This window comes from Callorhinus ursinus, unplaced genomic scaffold, assembly GCF_003265705.2.
Source record: "Callorhinus ursinus isolate GAN/ISIS: 27379988/994484 unplaced genomic scaffold, GSC_fseal_2.0 scaffold2, whole genome shotgun sequence".
Taxonomy (NCBI): Eukaryota; Metazoa; Chordata; class Mammalia; order Carnivora; family Otariidae; genus Callorhinus; species Callorhinus ursinus.
Window position 1 is genome coordinate 60,307,471 of NW_027397064.1, and position 12,001 is coordinate 60,319,471.

General features: G+C 38.4%; 1 protein-coding gene across 1 annotated transcript in view; it reads left to right on the forward strand.

The window, feature by feature from the left end:
- Positions 1–12,001, forward strand: part of CFAP210 (cilia and flagella associated protein 210) — a 33,686-nt gene that overhangs the window by 12,256 nt on the left and 9,429 nt on the right. Inside the window, exons 5-6 of the mRNA XM_025853152.2 lie at positions 6,394–6,550; positions 11,565–11,704. Coding sequence (XP_025708937.2) covers positions 6,394–6,550; positions 11,565–11,704 — 297 coding nt within the window. The remainder of the gene's footprint in view (positions 1–6,393; positions 6,551–11,564; positions 11,705–12,001) is intronic.

The window sequence follows — 12,001 nt, forward strand, 5'->3', positions numbered from 1 at the left end:
ATGCTGGAGTGAACATCCCTGACCATATATATTTTGTAACTTTTGTGCAAAGATGTAGGTATGTAGGGTAGATTTCTTGAACTGAGCTTGGATTTTACATGTGGAGAGATACTGCAAAATTGCCCTCTGAGAAGGCTTTAAGTATGTAATCATCAGTTATGTCTGATTCCCTTTTCTTTATGTTATAATCAATTCTGGGCAGTACTTTTTTTAGAATTTAAAGGACCAAAAAATAGTATCTTTTAATTTACGTTTCTCCTAATTTCTAGTGAGGCAGGTTATTTTTTCATGTTTAAATATTCATTTGTTTTGGTTTTTATCATAAATTGGTTACTCCATTGTTCTCTTGTATAGGTTGTTTTGATTAATAAGCAGTTTTTATATATGTTGGATATTAATCTTTATTGGACATATTGCAGATTTTTGTCATCTTTTCTGAATGGTGTTAGTATTTTCTTTTTAAAGATTTTATTTTTAAGGGGTGCCTGGGTGGCTCAGTCTGCCTTTGGCTCAGGTCGTGATCCCAGGTTCCTGGGATCGAGCCCCGCATTGGGCTCCCTGCTCGGCGGGAAGCCTGCTTCTCCCTCTCCCACTCCCCCTGCTTGTGTTCCCTCTCTCGCTATGTCTCTCTCTGTCAAATAAATAAATGCAATCTTAAAAAAAAAAAAAAAAGATTTTATTTTTAAGTAATCTCTGTACCCAACATGGGGCTCAAACATACAACCCTGAGATTGAAAGTCACATGCTCTACCTACTGAGCCAGCCAGTCACCCCTGAATGGTTTTAGTATTTAGAAGACACTAATTTTTATGTGCTTAAATCTGTCTCTTTTTGTTATTATGGTTTTGAGTTTTGTATATATATATTTACTTCTCATAGTCACAAATGTCTGAGTAACATAGATATCAATTCTCAGGTTACATGTGTTGCCATATTGTGTAGTCTTCATTTCTTGTAATCCTTAGTAAAAAGAGAAGGGAAACCTCTGGGTTTATTGTAATTTTTTTTCTTTGTCAGTGTAGAGACCCAAGGGTTTATGCAAGTTAGGAACAGAGCCATTGGCCGAAGGAGGCAAATAGTTGACCAGTGTGCCACGTTTGAGAAATCTCTCTTCTGTTGGCTGTTGGGGCTCTGAGATAGTTACAGGTAGTAGACTGATCTCCAGGAAACTGCCTGGCAAGTGCTAACACCTTCACAGGCCATCTACCTACCTATATAACCTTTGCATGTAGATTGTGATCGGGCCACAGGATCCCATTTGCTTGTGGTCTTTCCATGTGCTGCTTAGAGGTTCCAGCAGGTCTAAGGTTTGTTTGAGTTGTTTCTTTGGCTTATCTTCAGTGTAGTCTAGGAGATGTTGATTGGGCTCTGAGGTCAGCTTAAATTCCTTTCTTTTTCATGGTGGGCTCTGTCTTTGTGAATGATGGCCAAGTATTACTTAACTTGATTGTACTCTCAAGTGCCCTTTTTTTGCTGAAATTTCTTGAAAATTCAAATATAAGTTAAGACTTTGCTTTATTTTATTTCTAGTAGTGATATAAAATTTCTTCCATTCTGTTCGTTGCATTGTGGGGACTTGGGAAGGGAAGGATATTTGACATGTGGGCTTGGGTTGCCAATTTGCAAATTTCCAGAAGTCCTACATCTTAAATTTATTAGGAAACATTCAATTCTGTAATTGAAGACAACAAAGGAAAATTCAAATCTATTATTATAGATTTTTTTAGGCATATGAATTTACAGAATTATCACCAAGTAGTATTCTGTTGGATGTTGATTCATGTGTCAGTTTTATACAATTCAAAATGTGTGTCACTTAATATACTGTAGGAATGGTAATGAGCCCATAAAAAGCCTCTTTAAGTCAACAATAGAACTGGAATACTAACACTGGTATTAACCTGAATAGATACAGAGGACCATATGGTAGAAAAGAGAGGAGGAGAGTTTCCCCCCACTTTCTTGAATAGTAAGAAAGAGTCTATTCAGGGGCACCTGGCTAGCTCGGTAGAGCACACAACTCTTGATCTCATGGTTGTGAGTTTGAGCCCCATGTTGGGTGTGGAGCCCTATTTAAAATTAAAAAGAAAAAAATTTAAAATAAGGGTCTATTGAGGGAAAAAATTTTAAGATAGGCTATTTATTCATTCATTAGCAAATTCATTTATCCAATCATCCATTCATTGTTATAAACATTTATTGGACAATTTCCATTTGCCAGCCACTATTCTAGTAACTGAAAATGTGAAAATGAATAAATTGTTTTTTTTTTTTAAGAAGTTCACAATCTGGGGAGGAGTTTATAAATATGGAACAAATAATTAGGGTATTAATAGTAGATATTTTGGCAAATATATATATACAGAATGTGTGGAAGCATATAAAATGGACATCTGATCTTGTCTAGAGAGGGGACTAATTTTTAGAAAAGATCAGTTCTAGCACCAAAGTATGAAAACTGAGCAGGAATAAGTCATGCAAATAGTGGAGATGTAGAAGTATTTTAAGCAGAGGAAGTAGCAGGGGTGAAGGCCCAGAAGTAAGTTAGAGTATGGTGGATTTGGGTAACTACAAGTAGTCAAGATGACTATAGTAAGAGGCCTAAGAGAGCAGTGTTAAAGAAGAGATTGGGGAGAGGCAAGGGCCAGGTCATGATGTGCCATGTATCTAAGGTGTGCCAAAATTTGGAATGACTTTCCACTTTGAGAAAAGACCATATTTTAATTCTTTTAATCACAAAGAAATGGAAATTAGAGGATACCAAGAGGCAACACTCTTTTGCATGCCCTGGTAATTATATTACCAAGTGCTATTCAGGTATTACCTGGTGGTGATTTAAAATATGTCCACACATTCTTTGATACTCCTCCCTTCAGAGGGTGGAATCTAATTCCTCCCTCCCTTGAGTGCTGGCTATACAGAGTAACTCATTTCCAGTGAAGAGAATGAGTAGAAGTTATGTTGTGTAACATCCTGAGAGAGATTAGGATATAAAAGGCATTGTGGCTTCCTTCTTGTTATCTTGGATCACTCATTCTTGAGGATGCCATGGTGTGAGGACACTCAGGCAGCTCTATGTAGAGGTGCATGTGGCAAGGAGCTGAGGCTTCCTACCAAGAGATATGTAAAAAAAAAGCCTCAGTCAAGCCTTCAGATGTCTACTACTCCAACTAACATCTTGACACAACCTCTGGAGAACCACCCAGCTAAGCTACTCTCAGATTCCTGAGTCTCAGAAATGGTGTGAAATAATAAATGTTTATTATTTTAATCCATGAAATTCAGGGGTAATTACTCAGCAATGGATAACTAAAACACACTGTACAGCTGCTGGCCCTGTGCCTGAAAGTGAGATTTCACACATTTTTAAAACAATCTCTAGGCTGCAGACCTGGGCAGTCTATTCCATTGTTGGGCTTTCAGCAGTATAAGAATCTTCCTGTGGCTCACAGCCCAGTGGGCATAATGAGGATGGGGTAAATGAAGGCCTCTAATGACACCAAAAATCCCCAAATGAAGGGATTTTGAGAATCTTCAGAATCTTAAACATAATTATTATTTTTTAAGATTTTATTTATTTATTTGACAGAGAGATAGAGAGCACAAGTAGGCAGAGGGAGAGGTAGAGGCAGACTCTCCGCTGAGCAGGGAGCCAGATGTGGGGCTCGATCCCAGAACCCCAGGACCATGACCTGGGCCAAAAGCAGCCACTTAACTGACTGAGCCACCCAGGTGCCCCTTAAACATAATTATTGAAAAGAAATTTAACAGTATCTGTAGATTATTATACTGCATATAATTCTGTTTCCTTCTATTGATAGGTAAGCCTTTCTCCGGGAAGGGGCCAATAGACCTTGCTTAAGAACAGCTCACTTAGTTAACTGTTAATCTCATCAGCTTCTCAGAAGGAAAAATCATCATAGGATAGTTTGCATCACTTCCCCCTGGATAAGATCATCTAGAGAAAAAGCAGAGAGAGATATGAGGGCTTAAGTGATCTTCATCCATTCCTAATGATTAAAAACCCATCTTAAATCTAATAACTTCCACATTTTTAACTCTAGTTCAGACCACTCCTTTGAGTCCCAGCTTCACATATCCAACTGCCTTTAAGACATCTCCATTTAGAAGTCTCATAGATATAAAAAATCTAAAATGTCTAATATGAAATAAAATTTTGATTCTCCACCTCCACAGTGGACTTTCTAGTGGCACCTTTATCCACTCAGTTGCTCAAATCAGAAACCTAGGAATAAACCTCAATTTTTCATGTTCTTTATTTTCCACAACAGATCTATCAGCAATTGATGTTGGATTTTTTTCTCCAAAATGAATCTTAAAATTACTACTGTCATCTTAGTCCAGGCCACCCTCATGTCCCAATGGATTATTGCATCAACCCCTTAACTGGCCTCCTGTTCTCTCTTCCTAATTCATCATCCAGAGAGATTTTATTAAAATAAAAATTGATCATATTCTCCCACCTAAAACTTTTCAGTGGCATTCTGTTCATTTAAAAAAAAATGGAAATGACCATCTCCCACAAAGCCTTGTGTGATCTGGCCTCATCTTGTCAACCTCCTTTCCTACCACTCCTTCCCTTCACTTATTCTACTTCTATCATACCAATCTCCCAGGCCTTGAGCACCTGTCAAACCTTTGCTTGCCTCAGGGCCTTCTCACAGGTTTTTCCCACTGGCTGGAATTTTGTTCTCCCATACTTCATCAGGTGGGTTTCTCACCAGTTCAAAGAATCTTCTTCTAAGAATCTAACAAACTAGATATACAGTAAAATTTTTTTGAAAATCTAGTATTTTTAGGACAATCATAAACCTGGTTTAGCTGTAGTGGCGCCTGGGTGGCTCAGTCGTTAAGCATCTGCTTTCGGCTCAGGTCATGATCCCAGGGTCCTGGGATCGAGCCCCACATCGGGCTCCCTGCTCAGCGGGAAGCCTGCTTCTCCCTCTCCCACTCCCCCTGCTTGTGTTCCCTCTCTCGCTCTGTCTCTCTCTGTCAAATAAATAAAATCTTCAAAAAATAAAATGACACCTATAAATAAATAAATAAATAAAATCTTAAAAAAAAAAAAACCTGGTTTAGCTGTAGCCGACGGTGACTTTTTTCTTAGCTCCTCCCAAAGAAAGTGGCTGCGGCTCTGAAGCTGCTTACTCTGTACAGATGTATCAGCTGGGGATCTCCTGTCCTGCGCTGGCTTCCTGATACCACATGCGCTTACCAGCTCACCTGTGTGCTCCTCCATGGCACTGGGGGAGGGGATTTCCCCCTCTGGAGCTGAGCGATGAGACTCCAAGAAAAAATTCTTTTGGATTGGGTGCATATGAAAGAAAGCTTTATTCCTCAGTCTTTTTTTTTTATATAGATTTTATTTATTTGAGAGAGAGAATGAGATAGAGAGAGCACAAGAGGGGGGAGGGTTAGAGGGAGGAGCAGACTCCCCGCCGAGCAGGGAGCCCTATGCGGGACTCGATCCCGGGACTCCGGGATCATGACCTGAGCCGAAGGCAGTCGCTTAACCAACTGAGCCACCCAGGCACCCCCTCAGTCTTTTTTTAATGTAAGTGTGTTGTTGATCTACCCTGTGTCTACCTGTTCAGGAAGGAAAAAAATTAGAGACAGCAGATAGAGAATGGCAATAGAGCAGCCTGCACACTTGATTGGCTGACAAGGATGCACGGGCAAGTAGGCATCTCAGGCTGAGCCGCCTTGCCAGTATGCAGAGGCTTGATTGCCAGATGAGGGCACTCAGAGTTTGCAATAAAGTACTGATGGTGGAAGCTCATGGTAGTGATGGTGATGGAGCTGGGAAGGTGGGTTGAAGAGGTAGAGCTGGAGCTAAATTTCCCAGATCACAGCCCTACAGTAAGGAGGGTGCTCAAGGATCTCTGAAGAACTCACAAGTAAGCCCTGTGTGGCTTACCACACAGAAGGCATCAATAGCTACTGAATGTTGGCTAGACGAAGAATGACAGCCAAGGTGGCTAGCCCACTTCCTAAGAGGCTAGACCCGTAGTGCTGAAATTGAGAAACACTAAGGATTAAGGACTTTTCTGTAAAATAATGTCACCATTCCACTATACTGTCATTCACTTACCTAGTTCTTTCTAAAGGAAAGGAACATTTGAATCTAGTATAGGACTTAATTTTGGTCAGGAATGAAACAAATTTTGGAGAAAGGAAAATATTGGCAATTCTGGGCTAACCAAAATTAGATTTGGCTTTAATTACTGCTTTTTATATATCTGTTCTTGTCCCAAAGAAATTCACAAATTTCCCCACAGCTTCAAATCATCCCAGGTAAGAATCTAATTCATTTCTTCAAAATATAACCTATTTTTCTGCTTTGCTCTCAATTTGGTTATGTTTTTACTTTAGAATCAAGGAACATAAAGAGGAAGAAGAAAGAAGGAGAAAACATGAAGAAAAGGATGCTAAGGAAATAAAGCGACAAAATGCATTATACGAAATAGAAATGAGGAAAAAACTAGAAAAGAAAAAAGAAGAGATAAATGAAAGCAGAAGACTGTTTTCTGTAAGTTAAAAATACAGCATTTATTCAAAAAATGTATAAAGTCCAGGGGCACCTGGGTGGCTCAGTCGGTTAAGCGTCTGCCTTCGGCTCAGGTCATGATCCCAGGGTCCTGGGATTGCGTCTCACATCAGGCTCTCTGCTCAGCGGGGAGCCTGCTTCTCCTCCCTCTGCGTGCTGCTCTGCCTACTTGTGATCTCTCTCTCTCTCTGTCAAATAAATAAATAAAATCTTTAAAAATATGTATAAAGTCCAATGCATGACTTTTAATATATTTTTTATAAATAATTGTGGAGTAGAAAACGATTTGTCATTGGTTGGGTTTCTAAGTGTACTTTTGGGGGAGCTCTATTTGCTATGGATTTATGTGGATGTGCTCTCATGCATGAACAAGAAAGAAAAGAATGAGACTTTTTTTTCAAGTAAATACATTTTCACATCCTTTTTTTAAAGATTTTATTTATTTATTTGAGAGAAAGAGAGCACAAGCAGGGTGAGGGGCAGAGGGAGAAGCAGACTCTCCACTGAGCAGGGAGCCTGATGCGGGGTTCAATCCCAAGACTCCAGGATCATGACCTGAACCGAAGGTAGATGCTTAACCAACTGAGCCACCCAGGCGCCCCACATCTTCTTATCCTTTAAATGAGAGTTGTGAGGAATGAATCGGGTGATGTGTGTTCCGTGTCTGCTGCACTGTTAATAAGTGCTCAATAAATGTAATAGTTATTTTGTGCCTGTTGCAACTCACTTTATTTTGTAATTTTTACATTTTTTTAAAGATTTTATTTATTTATTTGACAGAGAGAGACACAGCGAGAGAGGGAACACAAGCAGGGGGAGTGGGAGAGGGAGAAGCAGGCTTCTCGCCAAGCAGGGAGCCGGATGCAGGGCTCGATCCCAGGATCCTGGGATCATGACCTGAGCTGAAGGCAGACACTTAACAACTGAGCCACCCAGGCACCCCTAATTTTTACATTCTTTTCTTTAAAATTAGTTTTTATTCTTAAGTAATACATGCATAGAATTTAAACATCAAACACCACCAAAAGGCTTAAAAGAAGAGTAGCAGTTCTTTGCTTTCCCCTTCTGCTTCAGGGAGACAGCCACTTCCAGGTTCTCTTAGTTGTTTGTTCTGATATGAAATTATATTCTAAATTATGTGCATATTTAAAAAATATATCAAGTTCTAAAGATTTGTGTCTTGATTTATCAATTTTAGACATTGTCTCTCTGGCCTGGTAGTTGAGGATTTAGCTCTTTTCTAATGCTGTCCCCTTCCCATTCTCCCCTTCCCCTGAAATAATTATGTCACAATTTTAGCTAAATCATTATTATTATATAAATATTGTTCTCTGAAGAGCCAAGTAATATACCATGATTATATTTCTTTGCTTGCATAAATGTTTTTCTGTGATTAAAATAATTGTGTATTTGCTTTGATGACTATATACCTTAGTTTTTTCCCATATGTTCTCTAAGTTGTCAAATGTATATTGATACTAGTTTTCAAATATTCATCTAAGTAATATTAAATTATCTATGTTCTTGATTTTCTTAGAGCTCCCCTATGCAAGTCGTCCATCCTTCTCTGGGCCTCCTGCCCAGCTGTCATTCTGGGACTTCCCTGGGTCACTTTCCTGGGCTGCAGTTCCCATTTCCTGAATTCCATGCCTTCCTTTTTCTTAGCTTACTTCTTCATCTTACTGAAATACATCTTCAAGTAACTTCCTAAGAAAGGGTATACAGATCAATTTTTAAAATTCTTACTTGAAAAGGTTGTCATTTAAAGTCATATTTGCTTTATGGTTTGACTGGATATAGAATTTTGGTTCAGAATTCAGAATTTTGTATTCATTGTTTCATGATCATCTGACTTCCAGTATTGCTGTTGAGAAGTATGATGCCATTTAGGTTTTTCAGCCTATTTATGTGATCTGTTGTATTTTATTTTTCTCTCTCTTTCTGAAAGATTTCCGGGTCATTTTTATTTTACAGGGACATACTTTGGTATAGTTCTTTTTTATTATTTTGCTGAGCATTCAGTTGATGCTTTCAATCTGGAAACATATATTCCTTTCATCCTGGAAATTCTTCTTATTTTATTTCTTGTATAATCTTCCATTTTGTCTCTTCTGTTCTAGAACCCCTGTGATACACATTGGACTTTCTGAATTGATGCTGTAATTAAAAAAAAACTTTTCTCATTTTTTTAGTTAGGGGAAGGCTCAAAGGTAATAGTACTTTAAATAAATTAAAACTTTGAAGTGCAGAGTAGTCATTCCAAGGCTGATATGGCAACTCCAGAATCAACAGGGACTGAAATGGCTTCTCTTTTTTTGCTTTGCTATTCTTGGAACATAGATGGCTTCTGTCCTCAAAGTTGCCCTATGGCCCTGAATGGCTGCTGGAGCTCTTGCCCTCATATCCACATTCTAGGCAGCAAGAAGGACAAAAAAGAATGCCCAACTATCTATTCTCCTTTTAAGGAACATTTCCAGAAGTTTCACTTAACGATTTCCACTAAATCTCATTGGTCATAATTAGACATACTTAGCTGAAAAGAAAGCTTGGAAATACAGTCTTTTTAGATGAGCATGTTGCCACTCTGAACAAAATCTGGGTCCTGCTGCTAATGCAAAAAAGAAGAAAGAATCTTGGGTAGGCTATTAATTGTTCCTGCCATTTTTGGTTTTTGTTTGACTCTGAGAGTTATTCTCAACTTTGTCTTTTAAACTTTCTATTGAATTTTAAATTTAGCTACCAAGGGGTACCTGGGTGGCTCAGTCGGTTAAGCATCCAGCTCTTGATTTCGGCTTAGGTCATAATCTCAGGGTCATGGAATTGAGCCCCGAGTTGGGCTCCATGCTCAGCACAGAGTTTGCTTGAGATTCTCTCTCTCCCTCTGCCTCTGTTCCTCCCTGTTTCCTTGCTCTATCTCTCTCAAATAAATAAATAAATCTTAAAAAAAATAAAATAAGCTACCAAATTAAGCTACCAATTAGCTACCAAAGTTTTAATTTCCAAGAGTTTTACCTGTAATGCTATTGTTCCTTTTGCATAAAATCTTATTCTTGTTTCATGGATGCAATATGTTTATCTCTCCAAGACACTTTGGAATGGGACAGACGTTTGAATGCTAACTCTGCCACGAACTAGCAATGTGACCTTGAGCTGAGGCTTTCAACTTTTAAAAATGAGAATTAACTTTGTGTTAATTAACTCTATTCTTTCCTATGAAAAAAAATCTGAACATTACAATAAACTTAGAAAAAAACCAGCAAAATAAAACTTTTAAGAAATCATTCAAAACAATCACCTTTAACAGTTTGATATTGTTATTAGCGTTTCATGTTGACTAATGCTTCTCCTAACCAGATTATGGGCTTTTAAAAGTAATAGCCATAAGATAGGAGAGTACTTAAGAATGCTAGGTGCATAGTAGACCCTGAGTTATAAATATATTGGAAGATAAAGTGTTGCATCTTCACTAGAATTGGTTTCTACGTACAGTAACTAAATACACTAATATCTATATATCCAGACTATTGTGTTCAAAGGCACCTATTTTTATGATGGCTGACTCAGGCTGGAATCATGGAATATATGCTGATATGAACAGATTTTTATTTTGAAAAATAATGACCTATATCAAAATGTTTTGTTAGACTATATATCTGTATCTTTTCTTGTGTATATGGGAAAAGAAAGTCTGGACAAGAAACTATTTTCACAGTGATCAAGTCTGGTGGAGGAATTGGGAATATAGGGAGACAGACAGTGGATGGGGAAGGAAGGACACTTTATACCATGTATTATTTAAATACTTTTAATTTGTGTACCATAGAAGTATATTAACTATTTAAACATTAAATGAAAATTGATGAAAATATTTAATGTATTTTTTCTGATTATAGAATTTTTTTTAAAAGATTTTTTTTTTTATTTATTTGACAGAGACACAGCGAGAGAGGGAACACAAGCAGGGGGAGTGGGAGAGGGAGAAGCAGGCTTCCCGTGGAGCAGGGAGCCCAATGCGGGGGCTCGATCCCAGGACCCCGGGATCACGACCTGAGCCGAAGGCAGACGCTTAGCGACTGAGCCACCCAGGCACCCCTGATTATAGAATTTTTTAAAGATTTATTTTTTTAAAGATTTTATTTATGAAAGAGAGAGAGAGAGAGCGCAAGTGAGGGGAGGGGCAGAGGGAGAAGGAGACTGCCTTCTGAGCAGGGAGCCTGACCTGGGCTTGATCCCAGGACCCTGAGATCTTGACCTGAGCCAAAGGCAGACAGTTAACTGAGCCACCCAGGTACCCCTTATTTATTTATTTGAGAGAGAGAGAAAGAAAGTACAGGGAGGGGCAGAAGCAGGTGGGCAGAGGGAGAGGAAGAGCATCTCAGGCAGACTCCTTGCTGAGTATGGAGCCCAATGTGAGGCTCGATCTCACAACCCTGAGATCATGACCCCCGCCAAAACCGAGAGTTGGCTGCCTAACTGACTGAGCCACCAAGGCTCCCCTAGAATTATTTTTAATTACATATTTTAAAGAAATGAGATATTTGAAAGGAAATACAGAAAAGCATTAAGATGAAAAGTCACATATATAATCTCATACCCCAGAGATAACTATTAACATTTGATATATTTCTTCCAATAGTATATAGATTATAAACTTGTACCCATATATGTTTGCAAAACTGAAATTTGCTGTGTAGTATTTTATATTCTCCTTTCCCCCCACTTACCCATTATATTATTTGTATCTTCCCATATCATTGAGAGTATAATTTAACCATTTCTTCATTATTAAAGATTTAGAGGTTTCCAATTTTTCACTCTTATAAATAACTTTGGGATAAAGTACATGGTACATAAAGCTTAATGCGTATCTCTGATTGTTTCTTTAGGATAAATTCCCAAGAGAGAAATAACTTGGACCATTTGATAAGTTCTTATTAGATATTCATATGTTGAAAGATATTTTTCTTTGTGATAATACACAGTTTTTTCCCCCAAGGAACATATGAATGACAAAAATATCATCAAAGCTGTAGAACAGCAGCAGCAAGAGGAGGAAGATGAAAAGATTAGAAAATTTATCAAAGCAAAAAAGCGTCTTACACAAATAGGGAAAGAAAAAGAAGCTGAAACACACAGGTAAGCTTTTAAAAGTAATTCATATAATTAATAAAGTACTATCTGAAATTCTTATAAATCAGAAGTTGTGATATGAGAGGAGTTTTTAAGAATAAGTCATTATAGGGCACCTGGCTGGCTCAGTCGGTTAAGTGTCTGCCTTTGGCTCAGGTCGTGATCCTGGGGTCCTGGAGAGCCTGCTTCTCCCTCTGCCTCTCACTCTCTCTCTCTCTCTCACACACATAAATAAATAAATTAAATGTTTTGGGATGCCTGGGTGGCTCAGTCGGTTAAGTGTCTGCCTTCGGCTCAGGTCAT